We start from the raw sequence: 24,845 nt of genomic DNA on the forward strand, positions 1-24,845 counted from the left end.
CCCACAAGTGTCACTGTTCATGGCAGACCTCAGTCTTCTTGTTAGTCCTGACTAATGTCACCAATGAATCCATTGGACTCAGCTGTCATTCAGCAATCTACTGAATGGGTCGACTTTAGTTGGGAGTAACCAAGAGGGGTCCAGCCATGCAGTTGCACCTTCTTGGTTACTAGATCACTCTTGATCAGTACCTTCCATGTACCCCTGGCTTCACTGAGGTTGCAGGAACAGCCACTGCGCCTCTGCCATTACACAAGGGGGCAATGAGCAGGCACAATGAAAGAGACACAATCAAATGTACAATGTCGGAATTCATCCCAAAGGTACATACCCTCCAACTGTCCCAACTTGGCAGGGAGAGTCCCAATTAATCCTCTGTCCTCTCACTTGCCCATCGGCTTTAAAAATGTCCCATTTCTCCTCCTACTTTCCCCCTCTTTCTTCAGCTTCATTTAATTGCTGCAAACTGACTTCAGAGTGCAAAAGGAGTTTGCATTCAATTATCTTAGCACTGGGAGAGGAAAGGAGGAGGGGGAATCTTGCCTTTCCTTGTAGACTAAGGCAAAAGCAAACAGCTGCAGCTTCTCCTAGTTTGCTATTCTTCCCCATTAATAGTGGTGGCCCTCTTGACCACACTCTGAAGTTGCTTAGCCACACATGTCCCAGTTTACATCTGTGAATAATGGTAAGGTATGGACGTGGTGTGGTCCAACCCCTGTGTAACTATGTAAGTGTAGAGTTACTCTACACACATGCAATGTAGGATGGCAGCTATCCATGTGCTATAACCACTGGTTCAAGGGAGGAGGGAACTCCAGCACATCAGAACTGTTGTAGTTCTCCATGGCCTCTTATTAAAAGCTTGACATTTCCTGGCTCCAATTATCTCTCTGAGTGAGTGACAATTTCTGGCTTGACGCAAGACCTATTCCTAGCTACACAGAATGCAATTGGTGCGATTCAAAACCTAAACCTTTCTTCCATTATTTTTCAGTTCAGATGGTGGTGGGAAATCAAGGCTCTCTTAACTACCTTCAGCAACTGGTGCAGTTTGGCCTACATACATTCAACCTATAGACAATGAGGACCTACATACATTCAACCTATAGACAATGAGGAAGTTGAAATAGTTAAAAGAGTTCCCATACCTTGGATTAAACATCGATCAGGAAAGGACTGCAGTCAAGAAATCAAAAGGCAGCTACGAATGGAAAGGGCAGCTATGAATGAACTGGGAAAGATCCTAAAGAGTAAAGATATACAACTGAGCATGGAAGTTAAAATTGTACAAGCCATTGTATTCTCCATCACCATGTACTGATATGAGAGCTGGACAGTAAAGAAAGCGAATAAGAAGAAAACTGATTCATTTGAGATGGAGAAGAGTGCTGAGGATACTATGGATGGCCAAGAAGACCAACAGATGGGTCCTTGAACCGATCAAGCCTGAAATCTCCTTTGAAGCCAAGATGATGAAACTGAGGCTGCCGCACTTTGGCCGCATCATTAGAGTAGACAATAATGCTGAGAAAGGTAAAGGCCAGTAGAAAGAGAGGAAGACCGCAAGCCAGATGGACAGACTCAATTCAAGAGGTCAAGGGTATGAATTTGCAGAACCTGAGCAGAGCAGTGGAGGACCGAGGGGCTTAGAGATGCCTCATCCAGAGGGTTTCCATGAGTTAGGGACACCTCAAAGGGAGTTAACAACCAACTTTGGGGGGTGGATTTCTCTATATTTGACCAAAGTGACTACATTTATGCAGCTGTCATAAAAATACCACCAAGAGATTGCACTTTCTCCCCATTTGTTCCATAGATGCTCCTCAAGACCTAGAAGGTGATGGTCCTGGGTCCTTGAAGGAGGTATATCCAGGGAAGTGGGCTTGAAGGAGGACAAGGCGGGAGTGGGGGGGGGGTGTCAAGAAAACAGAAAGAGCTCCTTTCTTAAGCAAAGATGTAGTGACCAGCATAGTACATGGGGGACCCACCCAAACCCAACTTTCCCCCCGGCTCTCCCCATGCATCTGAACCCAACCCACAAACCATTATCAACCTGTTCCCTTTTACAGTCACTCCATCATCCCCATTGAGGGCCATAAGCGGAGCTGAATTCTCAAAGGGATGGTATGAAGAGAGTCCCCTCCTGTTCCAAGCCTTGGGTATAATGCACCTGAATGAAACATGACCTGTGGAAAGAGGAGGGAAGCAGCGCAGCCCTCACTAAGCAAAGGGAATCAGCCTTTTGCATGAAAGAAAGACATCATATCCACACACCCACACGCCTTGCTTTCATGGCACCCGGCCATGTTCAGCGCACAGATTCCAGTGAGGAATGCTGCCCTATTTCTAACCCCCCCTTGCTTTGTTTTTTCCCCTTTTCCTTGTTATCTTTTTCTCTCTCCAAAACTGCCAAAATCCATGAGTGTCTTGGAAATGTTGACAAGGTCATAGCTAAACTGGCACATGAATAATAGATCCAACAGACAAAATACCATCAAACACATCAATGTGCAAGGAGTCCCTGGGGCCCCTCCCTAAGGTCCAGAAGAGAGAAGTTTGGTTACCTTGCCTCACAGATTTTGGATTTTGGACTTGTGGATTTTGTTTTCTTGTAACTGTAATGCGCCTCAGCACTCCTGCGAATGTTGTTCTCCTGTATGCACATCAAATGTGCCGATGATGGTGATAGGACTCAGGAAAAGGCCTTCTCTTGAAGATCTTAAAAGGAAGATCTTTGGAGGTCTTTAAACAGAGGTTGGAGACCATCTTCCATTATTGCTGCAGTTATGTATTCCTGGATGACAGGAGATTGGTCTAGATGACCTTCGCAGCCCTTTCCAGTTCTATGACTCTATGATTCTGTGTTGCTATGAATTATTCTATGGTTCAGTATTGGGAGTCACAGTCTTTCAGCTAGAAATGTAATTCAACCTATTTGTTTAGATCCAAGCGGAAGGGGAGTGTACAGACGCTTGTCATAAAGCTATTCCTCTTACAAAATATTAAGTTCTGCTGCGCATACTTTTTATTTATCACAGCGAAAGAGCAAAGCCAGCAATTCCATACCTAACAAACATGTTCCAGGAGCAAATTGAAAAAAAGGTTTTGTTAACAGCGAGCCCATAAAAACGCCCCTTCTCATCGCGACTATATAAAAAGAGCATTATGGCACATAAAATAAGCTTTTCAAGCAAGATTTGGTTCTATAGCTTGTGACAGAGGTTCATACTTTCTTTTTTTAAAGAAGAGGGAAGCAGAAACTGCAGAGCTAGAAACTGGGTTGTCTAGGCTTGGTTATGCAATATATCGACACAAGTAAATCACGGCACTCTCAAGGATAACTCCTCTTCGTAACCATTGTAATAAAGTGTTGGTGCACTTTTTCACACCAGGGTGCCAAGGGAAGGCAGACTAAATCTGTGGGTTCTGAGCAATCCATTTCTCCAGCGCTATTACTTCTTCCACAGTCACTGAAATGGCATCCTCATGTGTAGTGATTCTGGTGTAAAACACCAATGGACAGTGATGGGGACTTGAGTCAATCGGCTTGGACTCAAGTTGGACTCAAGACTCTTCAATGATTCAACTTGGACTTGACTTGGTAATAAATGACGCACTGACTCGACTCAAGGCTTACATATTTTTAGCAACCAACTTTCTGGACTAACATCATCAAGAAATAGCAAATGCATTAGGCAATGCGCATGAGGCAGGGGTTGCGGTCTACCGTAGAAAGCTGCACATCGGAGGAGCCTTCTAAGGCTGTTGAAAAGTTTTAGAAGGATCCTTTCTCCTCGTGTCCATTGCCTAACGCATTTGCTGCTCCCCTCCAGGAATCTTTTAAACCTAACTTTGGGCACATCTTGATTTTCTATTTATTGAAATTCCACCCCACCCCCCTCCACAACCTCCTTTTTTGACCTTAAAGTTAGTTCCCAGACTTGAGACTCATCTTCAAAGTATCTTACAAGGACTTGGACTCAACGTAGAATCAAAGAATCATAGAGTTGGAAGAAATCCCAAGGGCCATCCCGTTCCCGTCCAGCCCCCTTCTGCCCTACAAGAATATTATTATTTATATTATTTACACTATTTATACCCTGCCCTTCAACCCTGAAGGTTCTCGGAGTGGCTAATACACAATCAAAGCACTCACAATGATGACCATCCAACCTCTGCTTAAAAACCTTCCAAGGAAGGAGACTCAACCTCCTCCAAGGCAGTGTCTTTTACCATCAAACTGCTCTGACCTGGACATTCTTCCTAATGTTGAGGTGGAATCTCTTTTCCTGCAGCTTGCATCCATCGTTCCGCGTTCTAGTCTCTGGAGCTGCAGAGAACAAACTTTCTCCATCTTCAGTATGGCATCCTTTCAAATATTTAAACATGGCTCTCATATCATCTCTTAACCTTCTCTTCTCCAGGCTAAACATACCCAGCTCCCTAAGTCAGTCCTCATAGCTCTTGGTGGTTTCTAGACCTCCTGACATTTTGGTCACCTTCCTCTGGACATGTTCCAGCTTCACAATATCCTTTTTGAATTGTTTTGCCCAGGACTGAACACAATATTATTCCAGGTGAGGCCTGACCAAAGCAGAATAGAGTAGTACAGTTTCTTTCCTCAATCAAATTCCCTCGAACTTGAGACTTCAAAGTAGAAACTTGAGGCTTAACTTGAGACTTGGAACAAAAGACTTGAATACATCACTGTCAGTAGGATTCTGGTCCTAAACAAGAGGGAGATTTCGAAGAATGGTGGGAAGCAAAAGTCGAGGGAAGTATTAGTTCTACTGTATTCGGGGCTTGTCATGCCTCACCTGGAATACATCTGGAGTCCTGTGCTCAGCTCTGGTAGTTGTCTCATTTTAAGAAAGACATAGACAAGTTGGATCAGGTTCAGGGAAGCGCAATGAGGATGATAAGAGGCATGGTGAGCAAGACATATGAGGAAAGGTTGAAGGAGCTGGGCATGTTCAGCCTGGCGAAGAGAAGACAGTTACATGACTGCATTTGGATGAAAAATGAGAACGCTGGACAGATCAGGATCTTTGTAGTTCAGGAGTCACTTTGTGTAAATGACACACATAAGGTGAGGATGGGAAAGAGAAGAGCATCTTCATTGTATTAAGCATGCTTCCTGTGCAGATAACATTTCTGTGCAGAAAATGATATTATTTTCTGTCCCAAAGAATGCTCATGTGCAGTTTGTTTTGTACAAAGGATAAGTCTGGAATTGCAAATAGTCCTAGAAAACTGAGCAGCTTTCGCAGCAGGAGGAAAAATAGCAAAATTATTCCTTGCTGTCTGCAAGAATGCAATTTACAAAGATTTACATGCCTGTTGTGACCCCATTTTTCAGCAGCAGAGCAGATAAAGCGGTTGGTATCTGCACCGGTGTCAGTGCTTTTGAGACGCTGGCCAGGGTTTTTCCAGCTGAGATGCATGCAGTGGCCCTTGGGTTATAAATCAGAGCTCCCACGTTTCCGCAAACAGCCCATGTGTCCTGATTTGGGAATTGCTCCAGGGCCCTAGACCTCTTTAAATTGTCCTTGCCTTCTGATATCATTAGACTACAATCCCCAGCATGCATTGGTTTCAGAAAGCTGGAAGGTGCAGTTCAGTAACATCTAGAAGGCTGCATGATTCTGGGCCTTGAACTTGATGAATGCACTCCACCGTCTTCAATATTTCACGGACGAGAACCAAGACTCATGCGGCCAAGAAACGTCTGAGTGTGTTCCAGATGGCCAAAGTCATCAGAGAGGAAGAAAAAGACCAGGACATTTAAGGAGCCACTGAAAAAATGGGAAGACGGAGGCTTGATCAGGACTGTCTCTGCCAAACCAAGAGAGATGGAGAGTATGGCTTTCTTGTGGCCCTTCAAGGATGTAGCTAAGGGGCGGATGGTGGCAAAATGAAGGCATTGACACCCCAAATAAGATATATCCCCCATACATGATTTTTTTCTCCAGACCCCAGATTGCTAGCATTGTAATAGCATCAGTTGAGTATAGTGGTCCCTCCACATTCGCTGGGGTTAGGTGTGATAGACCCCGTGAATGTGTACCTATGAGAACACCTCTCTAAGAATCTTCATGTCCTCCAATGCAACTCTATGCTCAACATCTGCCAGAAGTTGATCACAGAATCATGCTTGAAGACCTACAAATGCCTAGAGAAGCATTTTCACTAGGAACATCTGGGTTCCCCCGCACCATTCTATGGTCAACTTCCAGCAGAATTGCACTGGAGGAGAAGATTCATAGAGAGAGCATATTAATCAGAACCACAAATGATCAAATCAGATCATCAAAAGTCAAAGCCGCGAATGTGGAGGGACAACTGTATAGTTCAGGCTCAGCTCTGCAATGTAAATGCAATTGGTGACCCTGTGCAAGTCACACTCTCTCAGCCTCAGAGGATGCAAGAAACCTGCCACGAAAGCCCTGTGAAAGGTTCGCCATAAGTCGGAAACAACTTGAAGGCACACAACAACAACCACAACCACAACAACCACAATGTTAGGCATCCAAAAAAAGAGCAGGCAAGTAAAGTTGCCAAGGGAATGCAAACATTTCAAACGGAGGAGTGCTTCCGTTTGAATGGTTTTCAACGTCTTCTCCTCCGCAATGCTAGCAATTTGGAGTCTGGAGGGTAATTTTATTGGGGGTCAGGCTTCTCCCATTTTAAGGGGTAATGCCCTCACCCCCATAAATGCATCCCTTTCTTCTCCAAAGAGCTTTTCAGAAGCGTCCACCTGCTTTTCAAAACCAGATGGAAAATGAAACAAGGCGGAGAGAAGGCTATTCAAGGAACCCTGAAAGCCTGAAGCTTCTTCGGGTGAATGGCAGTAACTGCACAGTCCTTTGTGATCCAGGCCTTGCTTTTCACAAGGCCCATTTTGTGCTCAGCCGCGTCGGGATCTAATTGAAAGGCGGCAAAGCTTTATTTTTAGATATATATATATATTTTCCCCAGAGGGAGAGGATGTAAGTTCAGTGTGCATGCTACACTGCGTTTAAAATAAAGAAAGAGATGAAGACATAGCCGCCAACAAGGCCTGGGTTTTTTGGGGGGTAAAGCAAGGCAAGGACCACAATTGCACAACAGGAGGAAAGTCCGTAATTATTTGTTCCCAGATCAACACAGAGAATAATAGACCAATGCAAATTCTGCGCAATTTCCCCCCGGTATTTAACATCCCCAAGTATTGTCGAAGAATTGGGGAGAAAAATGCATATATAATAATAATAATAATAATAATAATAATTTATAGTCCGACCAATCACTAGGAATACCAAACTCCTCCCCAGTGTTTTCTGCACAGGAAACATGGTATTTTAGATAGATAGATGATGATAGATAGATAGATAGATCAAGAAAATACCATGTTTCCTGTGCAGAAAATGAAGTTGCTGCACAGAAAACACTTTTTTCAGTGCAAAGGGGGGATTGCACAGAAAACTGTCTTTTCCTCCCCCCCCCCTTTTTTTTTTTTTTTTTTTGCACTGAAGAAAGTATTTTCAGGACGTTCAGATACAAGGAGAATAATGAGCAGAATGGAGAAAAGCACTTTAATTGTTTGTTGTCGCACACGCAGATGAAGTATTTGAGGATTTCCATCCCAAATGCACCTGAGGAAGCAGACTGAAGTCTAGGCAAGTTCATGCTGCCAACATCTTTCTTTCAGTTAGTGCCAAAGCTATTGCAAGATCTCTCTACAGACTGATTCCTGTGTCTTAGCCCTTGAACGTTTGAGTACATTTCTGATGGATAATTCCTAAGACGACAACTACGTCCAGGTGGTGGTTGTTGGGTTCCTCCAACCCGTTTCCAAATTGTGGTGACTCTAAGTCAAACCTATAACGGGGTTTTCTTGGCAAGTTTCTTCAGAGGGGGGTTTGCCATTGCCATCCTCTAAGGCTGAGAGACTGTGACTCACCCAAAGGTTTCATGGCCAAACGAGGAATCCAACCCAGAGTCCTAGTCCAATACTCAAAACACAACGCCATGCTGGATCTCTACTTACTCTCCTACCATCAGCCACTTGTTGCAAAGGGACCAAGGTGCGTATGTTCTGGAATATTGATTTTTCAATAAGGCATCCCTTGGTTTGTAAGAGACAGGAAATGCACACTGATCATTTTTCCAAGAGGTCTCTGAGGCCCAATACAGATGGACAAAAAGCGCCGTTCTGGGGCCAATTTAAGGGCTCCGTAGGGCTGGGCTTCCATATGCACCCAGCTCAAATAGCAGCGCCCGTGCACCATCTTACATGACAATGACGCATCGGCATCTGTGCGCCCAAATGGCGCTCTCCGGAAGTGCCAGAGTCAGGGTGCGCGAGTGCCATTATGGTGCTCCCAAAAAGAAGCTGTTCTAGGGAGTGCATTGGTACCACACGGTGTGGTTGGCACGGCGCCAATGAGGGGTAAAAATGGGTGGCATGGAGTCGCCCATCTGTAGCCCCCCCTGACTTTGCTGGATGCTCTTTGAAAAGATCTATTTGTTGAAACACGGCTAAGAGGATCCATCCAAAATTTCCAATGCCACCTTCTGGATCTGGCCCCTGAATGCCACCTTAAAACCACAACCGCTGCACACTCACATACACACAACAAATGGGTGAGAATGAAGCCATGAAATGGCCCAAGAGATTTAACTACTTGTCACAGAGAGATGGAGAGAGAAGGTGGGAAAGTCAAAGCAATAATACTCCGATGCAAATCCTTGCTCAAAGGTTAGGGCAAGAACGTCATTCGAAGGGAGGGAACGATGGAAGGAAAAAGTCTCTAAATAAATAAATATCTCTAAGCAAACCAAAAAATAAAAATAAAAAATCGGTTGATGGAACAAAATGAGACAAAGCCCAGGAAAATTAACATGGGGGGGGGGGGGAATGCAGTCTATAAGAATTATTGAAATAATCCTCTTAAGGAGCAAATCTTCCATCTTGCTCACATAGCAGGGACATGCAGGACGTCACAACCGCTTTGGTGTGCGTCCCCAGAATACCAATGCATCTGCTTAGGAATAGACATGTGCAAGTGCACATACACGCATACACACTTCTGGGTTGGCTAGCTTTTTAACTTCCCTATTTATCTCCCATTTCTGGTCTTAACAGATTCCTGAGATTGTTCCACCTTATTTGGGGAGCATCTTGCCTCCGCATCCAAGCTGAAAGCAATGTCCTACTTTTTTAGTTTGCATACCCTTAAAATAAATTATCAACTCCAAACCAAACGAGGATGTGAGCCAAGCTTAGGAGCTAGGCTTAGGAATGTTGCATTCTCTCCTCTCTCAGTACACAAAACTCACTTTTTCTTTCCCAGCAAGTCATTACCATGGTTTAACGTTACTCCTTTTTGTGTTGCCATTGTGTGCCTTCAAGTCTATGGCAACCTGATCATGGAGTTTTCTTGGCAAGGTTTCTTCAGAGGAGGGTTTGCCATTGCCATCCTCTGGGATTGAAAGAGCGTGACTTGATGGAGGTCACCCAGTGAGTTTCCGCAGCCAAGCCAGGATTCGAACCCTGGCTTCCAGATTCAAAGTCCAACATCCAAATCACTACACCATGGTTCTCTCAAGTGCTACCCTTACTGAAAGCAAACCACAACTAACACACATCCAAGTTACTGAAAACTATACATCCCTCACATATCAGAGTTTGAGGCCACAGATCAAGGAGTGTTGGAAGCCCAGGCTTCCTGGACTATCCCTTCCTGGACTCTGGGGCTACAACAAGCTATGAATCCCAGGATTTCATAGCATTGAGCCATTGTTGGGAGCAGCCACCAAGAAGGCTCACCCCTTGTCCTCTCCAAATATGATTAATAACAATAAGAGTAATAATAAGATTAATAATGGGAAGGGCAGCTTTGTACTGGAAAGGGAAGGAGGAAAAGGGGAGGAAGCACTTGTTCTTGCAACCTGGAGAACACAGTTTACAGGGAATCGGGGTTTGCCTTGCATTGGCCTTAACTCCTCGACCTGGCAGTCCAAGTCAATGCGATCCCCTCTTAGAAATTATGACCATTCCTCTTTTCATTTTATGTATTGTGAAGCATCTCTGGTTATTTCCTCTCTCCAAAGACACCATCATTGACGGTTTGGTAACCCACAAAACAGCAAAATGCTAAGCGTTTGCTAAGCACTGAGTGAGAGACAACTGGCCTTTCAGCAACTGAACCTCACCTGCCACAAGAAACCCCCGAAAAAGGAGACAGTGGAAACTGTGTCAACAGAGGATCTTGAAAAATATAGTTTCCCAAACCATTAAAACAGGGAGGCTTTAGATTTCACCACCTACTTTTCCAGCTGGAACCCAGAGCCAGAGTTGTATGCAACATGGCGTTTCTTAGAGACGGGTATAGGATGAGAAATATATAGAATGGGATGCTCTACGTTGTAGAATCAGGCCAGACCTGGCCCTATACACCCCCTTGGAAATTTTCCTTCAAGAGACTAATACAGATTATGGATGCGAGACATTTAAATTGTTGCTATTGTGAACCCCCCAAAAAGTGTGAGTCAGTTTGCTGATCTAGCACAAAGTAGCTAAGTATCTACCAGCAGATCTGAATCCACTTTCTGGCAGCACCTGTCTCAGGTGTATCGCGGGGTCCAACAACGTAAAAAAATTACCCGCAGCTTTGCTTTCTGAGAATTGTCTCTACTACAGCGTGTGACAAACCTTTCCCTTTAGAAAGACCAGCCCTGGGAGCCACTCTTAGTGAACGCTGGAAAGATGACAAGGAAACGCAGCCCAAGGGAACCCCGATTAGGATCCTACATTACTCAGAGGTGGTACTTTTCACACTCGGGGGTGCAAGGAAGAATGAATTCGTTCACTATTACGGAAAGGGTCTCTCTTTTTGAGGAGGTCGGCGTGGCGAGTCCAAGATTAAAACAGAAACACAAAAGTACCAAATACCGAATGTCCATCCTTCCCATTAACTGGGAAGCAGGTAGCAAAACTGGTCGGTCCCTCAAGCAATGATATTCTCCCCACTTACCACAACAAAAAAGTAACACTCATGAGCTTTTGCGGAGCTCTGCCCTGCCAAAGGATCACCATCTTTAAGTAGCTGAAACCATCAAGACCCAAATTTGGATGCACACCTAAGAGAAGGAGAAGCCCAGCTCACCTTGATCCTGAATCTTTTCTTCATGCCAACTCAGATGGAAGAGTTTGCTACCTCCTCAGTTTGCAAAGAGCAGTGTCTTCTCTTCTGCTCTGCCCAAATACTGACCAGGATCAAACGCAGCTTAATCCGAAAGCTTCCTCAGCCTTACAGCTAAGTGCAAAAGAAGGTTACGGTTGACCCCTTTTAAGTCAGAAAAACAGAAGCCATCTGGAGAGCACATCTTCAGACTTTGGGTAAAGTCCCCAAACCTAAACTATCGCAGCCGGAAATCAAGAAACCAGAAACTCAAAGTTTCACAAGATGCTCTTCTCTCTGGCACAGAGCAGTCTTAAAACATTGGAAACATTTCCCAAACCCTTAAATCCAAGCACACTGATAAGGATCCAAAGCATCTGTTCACTGGTGAAGGGTGCTCCTTACGCATCTTTCAAGGCATGGAATTCCCTGGCTCCCAGAAGCACTGCTTTCAAAACACAGCAGAGAAAAGAACGGATGGGTTTGGAGACCTTATCGTCATCCAAGCCATTTTCACATCCATCCCAAAAGGAACATGCTCAGAGACATGCAGGCACAACTCTCCGCCTGTTTGCCCAGAAGTTAATCTCCCTGGCTTCAGCAAGATTCATTCTCCAAGGATGGTGCACAGAAAAAAAGGTCAGTTCAGCTGCAGAAGTAGACACTCCGGCTTGCAAAAACAAAAACCCAGCTACGATGCAAACATGCGGCGTAACCCACATGAAGTGTATTTAGATTCCTCCTTTCTCAGACTTTCCTTTCTCTCTCTCTCCCTTGCATTTTTCCTCTGGCCACATTTAGATTGTATGCTGCCCGCGGCAGGGACCCGTCTCTTGCATTATGTCACGTGGCGAAAGCACCAATGGGCACCAATAAGGCTCTATCACTATGAATGGTATATGGAGAGCGTCAGTATAATTGGCTCCGCTGGTGCAGTGGAATCGGCCATTGCGTCCCTGCCAAATTGCTAGGAGCTGACCTGGATAAAATGAGGAGAACCTATGACGTTTCCCAACCATATTTTCCTTTTCAAACTAAAACCAGGGCCAGCTGCCTTGGGCAAATACAAGCCATGCAAAGCCTCTTCTTCCATTGCGATGAGATCCCATTTAACTTGGTCCCAGAGTCACCTGGGAGGATACCCAGACTGTGCAAATCCAAATGTAAAGCCCAGGACTTTATGACAGGCATCTGATTAATGCACTTTTTAAACTAGCTTTGCACACTCTTATTTCCAGCCCACAAGAGACTACTGAACACTCTCTCTTTGTGTATATACATATATGTGTGTTTGTGTGTGATTAAAATGCAAAACTTTATAAATATACCAGCAAAATGTTTCTGCTATGACCTTTTCGGTTACTCAAAAGAATTTTTTCCCCATTTCGAGCAATTGAAGAAGAGATTAACCAAAACTTTTTTCTAGTATATTTATAAAGTTGTTTGCTAATCCTTCCAATAATGGTCTATTTTAAGTGATTAACTGAAACCTTCTGAGATCCAGAAGAAATGTGCCAGAAGTGCGGTTTGTTTGCATTGAAAACCCCTACCGCAAACCTTTGGAGACCTAATTAAAACTGGGCCACTTAACCCAAAACAGGTCAGAAACCACGAAAAACACGCATAGCAACCCTGCTCAGAATGTGCAAATAACTATGCAACTCTGCTTCCATCTCAGCTTCTGAAGCATCTTGGACGCTCAAAAGACAAGTGTTACCCCAGCAGTAAAAGCCATAGACTCTCATGCGCCTGATCTGAGTTATCTCCTTATAAAAACCTATAAAGAGGAGCTGGATTTCCTTAGTGCTCAACATGATTACCGATCCGGTCCTAAACATGGCAAATATCGATCCTCGCTTCTGATAGTGTTGTCCCAGATTTGTTCCCCAAATCTCTGGACTCCTCTTCCATTTTGCTCCTGTTCTCTTGGGCTGTGATTCTATGCAGATTTAGACCAGGGTAAGCCCTACTGAAAACAGCAGCATTTGTTGCTGCACATGGCTTTGCACCGCTGATTCCCTTTGGCTCTTCCTTGATGCAGAGGCGAAATCAGAAAAGCTTGGGAAGGGAGCGACTGGCTTGCTCTGCGAATGCCAAACCACATTTGTGTGCAAGAGCCATGATGGTCATATTCTCAAAATGAATGGAGGAAGAGGGTGGGGAGTAGTAGGAGAGCAGTGCTGATGTGATCTCAAAGCAAAGCTGTCCAAAAGAATAGGAAATGATGTGCAAGGGGGAAGGGGAAATCCAGTTGTCCAAAGGTTTAGGGAAACAGGAGATAAGGTCTCCCTTCATTCCTCCCCTCTGCAAAAGAGAAGCCAGGTGTTATCTAAAACCCTTCCACAGTGCATCTGATAAAAAGGGCAAACCCTCTTCTGGTTTCCACAGCAGCTTTCCTTCTAAGAGTGTCTATTTTTAGGCAGCGCCAAATAAATCACTGCAGTTTGCAGCAGGCGCACGTTTCCTGCAAAAGGGAAGTATTGGAAAAAATGAATCCAAACCCCATGCCCAGCCATATCAGCTTCGAAACATAAGCCATCTATACATGGCACTGGCCATATCGCTGGAGGATGTTTTGCCAAGCAATGCTCACAGCTTCTCGAGGCAATTCTGTTCAAACCGCCCAACGCTTAACCAACACTGAAATGGAAAGATTGCAGCAAGGCTCCCAAACCGTCACGACAAAAAACACCAAGCGAGCAACCCTCTCACAGCAAAATGCCTATCCGTGCTACACAACAGAGTAAGCCGTTGGTTTCCACCCAGAGAAATGACCGGGGCTATTCTAAATGCACCTGTTCTTGTGTATTTAAAGACATTAGCTCCATTCATATGCATATGAAGGGAAATGCACACCGACACCGGACCCGCTTTGCAACACAGAGGAGTCACACCAAAAATGTGCAATGCATCGGATCAAAACCCTTGTCTTCCACCCCCCTTTCTCCTCATTTCTCCTCCGCATGGATGCACTGTTCAGAAGAACACACGGCGCACACAAGCCAAGCACAAGTCAAGAGAGACACGACACATACGTCCATGCAGACAAGCCAGCAAGCAAGCAAGCAAGAAGAGGGATTCATCCGACGAACTGAAGGAATCAGTTCTGCAAAAGCAAACAGCATCCATTACATCTGATGGGTGATGCTGGGGAGACAGGACAAGACCATGAACCAGAAATGGAAGGTTCAATGAATAAAAAATGAATGTGTGGGGAAGGGGTTAATTTTTTAAAACAACTTACATTGATTTTGGGGATTTTTCCTTCGGTCATTATACACAGCAGTTGGGCTGTGTACAGAACACCTGATCCAAAGAGAAATATAACCACATTATGAAAAGCAAAGGGGATGGGGAAGAACAGGGATCAGGTTGAGACATGCAGCAGCTGACAAGGCTAGGGAGAAAAACCCTCTCTCTCATTCTTCCTTACCACCGCCACCATCACATCCCCTGCCATTTGGAAAGAAAGAAAGAAAGAAAGAAAGAAAGAAAGAAAGAAAGAAAGAAAGGGAGATCCACTTCGCTGTCTGCTGGGAGCAAGGGAAGCTAGCTGGATGTGCTCACCCTTCCAAGAAGCGGCAGCAGGGAGGGGGAAAGCGATGGAAGGGACACATGGATATCTAGCCTCAAACGCTCCAACCGAAAAGAGCAAAACAGCATCAGAAAAACCTCAGTGCAATCTGCTTCCCATCCTCACCAGCCCTGCATCGTTTTGACCTGTGAAATTCATAAGGAAATGGTAGGGAGAGGGGCAGAGATGGAGTGCGGTGATAAAAAGAAAGGCTAATAATAATGATGATGATGATGATGATGATATATGACCTAATTATAACATCATAGTAGTTGATGATGGTGACAGTGAGAATGGTGGTGACAGAATGCCCATCACTGATGGTCAACCAGTAACATCTGGCAGACTATGAAACTGAGAGATAATAAAGTCGGCCCTCTGTATCCACGGATTCTGTATCCACGGATTCATCCATCCACAGTTTTAATATATTTTCCCCCAAATTCAATTTTTTTTTTGCCATTTTATGTAAGGGACACCATTTTACTATGAATGGCATCCACAGTTTTGGGTATCCACTGGAGGGCATCTTGGAATCACACCCCAGAGGATACCAAGGGCCCTAATAATAAAACCTAATCATACTAATAATACGTAGCAATATAATGTTAGCCAGTGATGATGATGGTGATTATAAAGAAAGAGACTATAATAATAATAATGGAATCCAAATCATTAAGGGTCTGCCAGTAACACCTGGTAGACTATGAAACTGAGAGTTAACAACACCTAATGATTAAACCTATTAACATTATCTAATAGTAATATAATCTTAGACGATGGTGATGATAATGATTATAGCAATGATAATAATGGAATCTGAATAATTGATGGTCTACTAGCAACATGTACAAGACTGTGAAACAGAGAGATGATAATACCTAATAGTAATAGTTAAAGTTACCTAATAATGTAATGTAATAATGGAATATTAGATGATGATGATAATGATGATGATGATGATGATGATGATGATGACGATGATGATGATGATGATGACAATAATAATGGGATTCAAATCTTTGATGGTCTACCAGTAACATCTAACAGACTATGAAACTGGGAGGTTTCATAGTGGGCCCTCCATATCCACTGCGGTTAATGGCATAGGACCCCCACGAAATTAGAAAAAGCACAACCTAAAAGAACACCTCTCTAGGAATACCTATGTCCTCTGGTGCAAACTCTATGGTCAACCTCTAGCCGACGCTGACCATAGAATTGTAGTGGAGAACCTAAACATGCTTAAGTGTTCTCTCTAGGAATCTCTAGATCCTCTAGCATGACTCTATGGTCAAATTTTGCAAGAGGTTGACCACAGAGTCACGCTGGAGGATCTAGAGATTGCTAGAGAGAACATAGTAATCAAATCCATAAAACTCAAAGCCATGAATGTCAAGGGTCAACTGTAATAATAATAATAATAATAATAATAATAATAATAATAGGAGAAAGAGATGATGATGATGATAATGATGATGATGATGATGGATGAAGGTGGCCTATATCCAATGGCTAGGCCCACCTAAAGTTGATCCATTGCTGAATGTAAAGTTGTTCCTAAAGTATATCCCTTGGTCCAATGGGTCTTCTTCGGTTGGAAGTAACCATTGGAATTGGGCCAATCCAGCCAAACAGATCAAGCTACCATAATGTCACATCAGAATAGATACATCCTGACATCTCCAAAAGTGGAATAAAGCAGAACCAAATCCTCTTTGGCCCCATCGTCCTCACCCTCCTTATCAGCGGAGCAGAGAGATATTGATTGATAATGATCTCTCTAAAAATGGAACGAAATATAAGCAAATCCTTATCGTCGGTCACAGAGGCATATCACAAGATCCCCATCCTCAAAGAAATGCGTCAGTCGTGATAAGATAGCGATATGGCTAAAAAAAATGTGATAAAACATAAGAAGATCCTCATCTTCACCAGTGCCACCTTCCTCATTGCAAGGATACTGGTCCCAATGCCTAGCATTCACTTGGCATGGGAAGGTGCTACTTCTCAGTGAAAGCATCAGGCAAATGGGATTTGGAGTGTGAGTGTGTGTGTGTGTGTGTGTGTGTGTGTAAAATCCTCTTATCTCAAGAGATACCTGCAGCTTTAAGGTACTGGAGTGGAGCGCTGGAGGAAGACGGCTGCCATGCACAGTGATGCTGGGGTTGCTATGATACCGCAGACAGCCTTCTTCTTGGGTACCGTAGCAAATAATTCGGAAGGCTGCTTAGGCAATGGCACTGCCAAGTAAGGGCTTTTCATCTCTAAGGTGCAGATGGTACCCATCATTGCTTGGAGCTCTTCTGGTCTTGGGCTGCATCTGCACTGTACTCATCATTGCTAGGAGCTCTATTGGTCTTGGGCTATATCTGCACTGCAGAAATAATCCAGTTTGACACCACTTTAACTGCCATGGCACCATGCTAGAGAGTTCTGGGAACTGCATTTCGTTACGGCACCAGAGCTCTCTGATAGATAGAGAAAGGATATACATGGCATGGGGAGACTGCTGGAAGATCTGCTTAGGCTGCATCTGCACTACAGGAATAATCCCGGTTGACACCACTTGAACTGCCATACGTCAATGCTATGGTATTCTGGGATTTGTAGTTTGTTGTGGCACCGGAGCTCTAGGATAAAGGAGGCTCAATGTCTCACAAAGCTACAAGTCCAAGAACCCCATAGCAGTGAGCCGTGGCAGTTAAAGCGGGATTATTTCTGCTGTGTGGATGCAACATTATAGATGCAAGGTTGTTGTTTTGTAATAGGATGGCCCATCTCCACGTCTGACATTGTCCTACCTGCCTGGCAGAACCCATAGGATGAATGCAACATGGGAGCAAGATAGGGAGGAGGTTGCTGGAGTCCACAAACTCTACTCTTGGAAACTAAGTCTTATGGTAACTAAATCTATTTAAATCCTACTTGAGTTGTTGTTGTTGTGTTGTTATTGTCATTGTTGTGTGCCTTCAAGTCATCTCCAACTTATGGCATCCTTAAGGAGCCACCATGCAGTGGTTTGAGTGCTGGACTATGAGACCAGGGTTCAAATCCCCACTCAGCCATAGAGATCCACTGGGTGACCTTAGGCAAAGTCATACTTTCTCAACCTCAGAGGAAAGCAAAGCCAAACCTCCTCTAGACAAATTCCTTCTGTGAGTCACCTCAGCTCTCAATCTGGGAGAAAGGCAGCCTAATAAATACAATCAATAAAATAAAATAATAATGAATAACAAACAAATCCTGCCAAGGAAATCCCATGTGGGTTTGCCTTAGGGTCGCCATATGTTGGGACTGACTTGAAGGCACATAATAACAACAACAGCAACAAGGTGGACTTATCACAGCGTCTCCTTGGTGGGGTTGCCATTTCTTTCCTCCAAGGCCAAGAGAGTGTGACCTGCCCAAGGTGACACACTGGATCTCCATGTCCAAGAGGGGATTCCAACCCTGGCCTCCCAGAATCATACTCCATGGAAGATCAAGTTTTTCTTGGTTAGATTTCTTTCTGGTTTGTCATGACTTACTCCTGAGGCTTAGAGTATGACTTGCTCCAGGTCACCTGGTGGGTTTCCAAACCCTGGTCTCCCGGAGTCCTAGTCCAACACCCAAACTACTACTATACCCCACTGGCACTCTCCAACTAGGCCAGACCCAGTGAGTGCATTGTTGTAGAGTGAGTTACCACTTTCAATGATACTATGAGTCTATTTTAGGAGGAACTGCCAACTCCAAAGGCACCAGATCCTATCTGATCTTGGAAGATAGGCAGGGTTAGCCCTGGTTAGTACTTGGATGGATGACCGCCAACAAACACCAGGTGACGTAAGCTATATTTCAGAGTACAGAATTGGCAAAACCACCACTGAGGATACCTCCCTAAGAAAACCCTATGAAATGCATGGGTCGCCATAAGTAGAAAGGCAACATGAAGGCAGAGACAGACACCTCCCCCCCAAAATATAGAGATGGAAATCCTGCAGGCCTCAAGATATAGTAGGAATGCATCTCCCAGTATTTTTCACCATTGCCTACGCTGGCTGGGGCTGCTGGGATGACAACATCTGGAGGGTGGTTTGATTTCCACTCCTGACCAACAAGATCCAGGCTTTATGCAGTTCATCCTAAAACCCATGTCCATGGAGACTTCCAAGGCAGCAGGTAATGGAAACCATTATGAAAGGAAAAGAATGGAAGGAAGGTCTGCCTTTCTTCCTGCCATCTTTAGACTATGAACACAGAAAGGGAGCATTTTAGGAGGGGAAGGCAATCCATCTTGCCATGGCAATATTTAGCAGAAGCTTCAGAAGAGCCTGACTTTGCAAGAGAGGCAGGGAGTGTGGAGTCCATTTCTATCACCAGCCTTCACATTTTGCAAAGTACCAAGCATCACTGGCATCATCTGCCATGACTGCAAAGCTACTCAAATCTAATCTCCAAAAGTTGAAAAGATGTCCCAATTGGATTTTTTGTTCTCTCCTTAGCCTATCCGCTGCTTAGAAAGCTACAACTTTCTGCACCTAATTTTCTTGCAGTTTATGTTCCTACGAGTTGACTTTGTCTCATGGTGGCCCTCTCCTAGGATATCGCCTACAGCAGGGCCTCTTGAGAGAGGCAACAGTGGTTTGAGTGTTGGACAAGGACTCTGGAGACCAGCGTTTGAATCCCAACTCAGCCATGAAAATCCACTCAGTGACTTTAAGCAAGTTACACTCTCGCAGTTTCAGAGGATGGCAAAGGAGCAAATCTTGCCAAGAAAGCGCCATAATAGGTTCGTCTTAGGGTTGCCCTAAGTCAGAACTGATTTGAAGACGTACAACAAGGACCCATTATGCGCGAGTGGCAATTATCCCCCCCAATGTGTCATGGATCGACACCATATTTGTGCCCAATTCTTTCGTGGGTGCAAACTCACCAGGAACCAACAGCTAATGGCTTTGGGGGCCAAAACCAGTCCAGTCCACGTTGAGTACCACTGGCTCACAGAACCTGATATTCCTTGGCAATCTCCTTCTCAAGTCCTAACACACTACACAGTTATAGCACTATGATTCCGCTTCAGCTCCCATGGTTGCATTTCATGGAATCCTGAGGTTTGCAGGATTGAGAAGCTCTAGTGCCTCACCAAACTACAACTCTTAGGATTCCACAAGATGTTGACATGGCTGTTAAAGTGGAATACACTGCCGTCACTGCATAGTATGAAAGGACCTCAGGCTTGATCTTGCTTAGCTTCTCAGACTGGAAAGGACTTGGTGCCTTTAGGGTATTTAGGTACCTCTTCCCAGTTACCAAGTAAAAACAAACTACTGGTGCAATTAGAAAGGCATTTCTTTCGATGGAAATGTGACTTTCCCTGGAGTGGGTCCGCCCAACGTTTTGTCTGCAGTCCTACACATGCAATCCTCACTGACCACCCTTCCTGGTGGTACCTTCTTCGAAAGCAAGGTATATCACAAGGGTAGGCAAAGATATGGACACCCAGGGCCACTGGTAGCCCCTCAAAGCCTTTTCTGCGCCCCCCAAAACTCTGGGCCACCCCTTTTTCTAGCTCTGAAAGTGGAGCAAAGGCCTCCTCTGGAAGCCTTCCAAAGCTGAAGCAAAAAAGCAAGAGGTAGTATTGCCTTTCCAGCTGACTATAGTATGGCTACCATCCCCTTTTCAAGGCAGACGTTAATTTGATGGTTTCTGGGTTTGTCTGTTCATTTGTTCATCTTCATCCAAGAGTCCTTTCCACCAAACGCAACAAGACTTCACAAGCAAACCATGCGTGGAATCAGGCCATTCAAATCTGGAAGTTCACCCCATTCAATTTTTAATCCACATTGGGCTTTCTATGTCTCCTTTCCCCGGGGGGGGGGGGGGGCAACAATATACAGCATATGATTCTGGCGTCTTTGATTCCTTCAGTCTTCAAGAAAAAAGGGAAAGAGTACCCTAGCAATGATTTATAGCGTTGGTTCTGAATGGTGAGCTTTCAGGCTGCATTTAGAACCTGCATCTGTCATTTTGGCAAGGCTCTTCAGAAACAGCAGTGTTCTGTGACCGTTGCCATTAGCTAATATGCCTCCTGTGATGTACCTAAAGGCACCCTAAATTTGCTTGCAGGGATGCCCAAACTACTGGGGGTTGAGGAGTACAATGGCTAAAATGAAAATAAATAATTAAACAAATAAATGTATCATGGAGAGAAAAATTAGTTCACATGCTAAATGTTCTCTCTCTCACTCATGCGCACGCAAAGCCAATCTGGCAAAAACTCTCCACATTTTGCAAAATGTGATTCATCCAGGTGGCAGTGTGGCATTTGCCTGTTGCCAAGCAAAGCCCGGCTGCCGTTATTTTTGGATAAACACATTCCCACTGAACCTTAGTGAAACAAGCAACGTTCTGAGATGCTAAAAACCACGTCTCCATCCACCCATCTCCGATGACTCATGCTCCCATCCCTCCTGGCCGGTTATATCACTCCACATTTCTTCAGGATCAAAAGAAGAGGAGGCAAAGGGACTTCTATACAATCTCCTTCCTGGAAAAAGAATGATAATAAAGGAGTTTGAAGAATCCAGCCAAACCATTTTGTCTCATGGTGGCACCAGCCTGTGAAGCTAAATACTTAGGGGAACGCATGGTCCGAACCAAATGGTCTCGCTGGAGATGGTTCCTCAGACCCACAGAAACTTTACAAAAGAATTGGTCACACCTGTTCCTTCGAGTTCGCCAACAAGTGACAAGACAAGATCTACCTGAAAATGCAAGCAGTAGCCTTTCGACAATATTGCTGACACTGATTGTATATATTCAGTCTTATATTAAATATGATCGGCTGGAATCCTGTTGGTTGATCTGCACTAGGTCATTGAATCCATTGTTGAATGCTGAGCTGACACAGAGGGGAATCCAACTGATTCGCTTGGTCTGTGCTAGCTTAGAGAGCCAGCATGGTGTAGTGGTTTGAGCATTGGACTACAACTCTGGAGAACAGGGTTTGAATCCACGTTTGGCCATGTAAACCCACTGGGTGACCCTGGGCAAATCACACTCTCTCAACCTCAGTTGAAGGCAATGGCAAACCTCCTCTGAACAAATCTTGCCAAGGAAACCCCAGGATAGGTTGGCTTGACAGGGTAGCCATAAGTCAGAAATGACTTGAAGGCACACAACAACAACAACAACAACAAACTCTAGTCTAACCCTAACAAAAGGAATTAAGCCATCATCATCTTCATCATCCTCATCTCCATCATCCCCAAATACAACAAGAAACCCCCAGCACTTTCCCACCAGCTTGTCTTTACGATTTTATCAAGTTGAGGAACCCAGCTGGTGACACTCTTCTTAATGTCATACGTGTCTAACTGTACACTCAGCTTACACACATACGCTCTCTCTTACACATTCGGCCATATTGAGCAGATAAAGCCTGGAATCCTGTTGGGTACTCTCAACCAGAGTAGACCGATTCAACGAACTGTCAAATGTTAAAAGTCAGCACATAGATAAATTCCATTGATTCAACTGGTCTACTACAGGTAGGACTATTAGCAGAGTTCACGCTTAAGACTATGTGCTAGGAATGAAGTAAGCAGCAGAACAACCTCTAATTGCTTGTAGTTATGATAAAATGTAGGCATCCTTGGGATGAAAGCAAGCACAAATGCATATGCAAATACACTGTGTGCCTGCATGCTCAGACACATGTGGACACACATATAGGTTCATGTATATATTAACTAATTAATTAATCATTTACAGGATTCCTCCCCTCTGGGACAACCATTTCAAAAGCAGTAGTGGGGTTGCATCCTATCCTACTCTTCCTATTCACATGGTTTCAGGAAGAAGTCATCATTCAAAGAGGCAATTTGGGCAACTTGAGGTCTCTCTGGGCCTAAATGCCTCCAAGGCACCAGATCCCATCTGATCTTGGAAGCATGAGTCTTGGTGAGTACTTGGATGGGAGACCGTCAACAAATACAAGTGCTGTGGGCTATATTTCAGAGGAAGGAACCAGAAAAACCACTTCTGAGGATCCCTTGCCTAAGAATGTTCTCTGAAATTTATGGGGTCTCCATAAGTCAACAGGAGACTTGAAGGCACATGTGCACACATAGGTCTCTCTGATCATGACCAACACTCCTCCAGAACAATTTTTGCTTCTTTTTTCCCCCTCCTGCTTTAACAGAAAGATGACCAAACCTCTCTTTGCCCAGTCTTGTAACCCCTCATTCAGCACTTTGTTCTCAAGGAAATCAATGGCAATGAAGTCACTCTAAGCTTCCCATTTGGAAATCAAGTTCTCTCAGTGGTGGGTAAAGACATGCCTTCGTCCCCTTCTTTCCCTTGCCAGCTTTGATGCTCCAAAGACTCTCAGAAACAGAGAAGTAAAGGAAGCATGCCTTCAAGAAAACAACTACAACAAAGCCCTCTTCTCTTCTCTTTGCCAGTTTGCAAAGATGGGGAAGAAACCAGTTGCAGCCCAAGTCCAGCTGGTTGCTTTTTTGCTACCAGGTTGGACCCAGCAACTGCAAAGACGGTGGCATGAAGGAAGGTTTTGAGGATTCAAGTCACACTCTCAAGGCAATGAACAACCCCAGCACCCCTCTTTCAAAGTGGCTGAAGCTTTTCAGACCCATTCTCTTTCCTATGATCTTCATTATTATCCATCAACCCAAATGTACAGTCGAATCTGCACTCGCCACCTTTCCAAAGGCATCCGCTTTTGCGATGGCTTGGCAGAAAGTGACACTTATTTTGGTCCCGAGCCAAAATATATCAGGGTCATTACCCTGAAGGGCTTTGGCTTTCTTCTTTCTTTCTCATTTTTGTTTAAAGCCAATATAACCAGCCTTACATCGCTTGTTCGGTAGCAAACCCCCTCCTTTGCTCTGAAATCTCACCCTCCCATGGATCCTTTGCACATGACAAGAAATCCAGGCAGTGATTCGGTGCAGAGAGACCGACATGTAAAGCCATCGATATCAAAACAAATATGCACAGACCTTTGCTGTTTCATATATTTTTAAGCAAATATCAATCCATCTGTCCATCAATCGATCATAAATAAGGAACGGGGCATTAAGCAAATACACTTACAGGCATGCTTAAAAGACAAGACATGACAAAAGATTTTATGGAGAGATAATATACCAACGTCATACAGATCACGACGAGGCCATGTTGATGCTCTTGGCTGCTCTCCCCCTTTCAGAAGAGACAATTCTCTCTGTAATGTATGTAATCTCTCTCTCTTTCTCTCTCTTGGGTTGGTTTGTTTTTTATTGAGGGGGCCAAAAACAATGTTTTTTGGGAAGGGGGGACGCGTCAGTTGGTTTTGTGGTGGTTTTTGCAACGTGGCGGAGCTTCACCTCCTCCTTCTACCAGGGGACCACAAGAAGAAGTAGAAAAGCGAACAGATTGGCACAACCAAAAAGAAAGCAGCGGAGATGACGGTGTCAGTGGTAAGGATTCAAGAAGAAAAATATGGATCATGGGAAGCCCAGCCCCGGTCCGTTCAGCGGGTTCCCAAGAAGAACATGAGGATGACGTTGACCAGGAGCAAGACCACGATGACGGCGAAGACCACCACCGTCTGGACATCCAAGGTCATGGTGCAGTGCAGGACGCTGTAGTGTTCCAGGTGTGGAGCTGGGAGGCTGGGCGCTGTCAACCTCTGCTCGGCGAGACTGTCCATACATCCACCATGCTAGAAGAGAGGAGGAGGAGGCAAAAGGAAAGACAGTCTCTGTCTCCCTCTCCTCTCTCTCTGGCTCTGGCTCTCTTCTGCTTGGTCTCGGCCAACTCTCTGGCTCACTCACTCGCTGGCTTTGCTTGGTAAGGTGCTTCGGCTTTGTATATCTATATATATATTGCTCTATATTTGGAGGCGCGGTGCGTTGGTTGGGTCGGCTTGGGCAGGCGTGCCTGTTGCTTGGTATTCCTTCCTCTTGCCTTGTCTTCCCTCTTTCTCTCTCTCTAATAAGCCTTCTTTTTCAGTCTTTTCTGTCCCTCTGGTCTGGGCAGCTCCTAAGCTCTCAGCCTCTGCTGGAAGAGCACAGCAGCATCGCCAACCAGTTGAGTGCCGGAGAAGATGCTCAAGAAAG

General features: G+C 44.6%; 1 protein-coding gene across 9 annotated transcripts in view; it reads right to left on the reverse strand.

The window, feature by feature from the left end:
• LOC149308774 (rho guanine nucleotide exchange factor 9) overlaps window positions 1-24,845 on the reverse strand; it is a 147,518-nt gene that overhangs the window by 58,018 nt on the left and 64,655 nt on the right. Inside the window, exon 1 of one of the 9 annotated variants that reach the window (XM_089536444.1) lies at window positions 23,904-23,993. The exons of 4 other annotated variants lie outside the window; for them this stretch is intronic. Coding sequence is in view for 3 of the 5 variants with exons in the window: in XM_089536441.1 (XP_089392567.1) it covers window positions 14,410-14,439 (30 nt within the window). In the remaining 2 variants the exon portion in view is untranslated. Of the gene's footprint in view, window positions 1-11,150; window positions 12,054-14,409; window positions 14,592-23,892; window positions 23,994-24,845 lie in introns of those variants that run through there. 4 more of the 9 variants (XM_089536443.1, XM_089536445.1, XM_089536441.1 and 1 more) reach the window with 4 other exon arrangements.

Source organism: Sceloporus occidentalis, unplaced genomic scaffold, assembly GCF_023333645.1.
Source record: "Sceloporus occidentalis isolate IW3139 unplaced genomic scaffold, rSceOcc1.0.p SCAF_8, whole genome shotgun sequence".
NCBI classification, from domain to species: domain Eukaryota; kingdom Metazoa; phylum Chordata; class Lepidosauria; order Squamata; family Phrynosomatidae; genus Sceloporus; species Sceloporus occidentalis.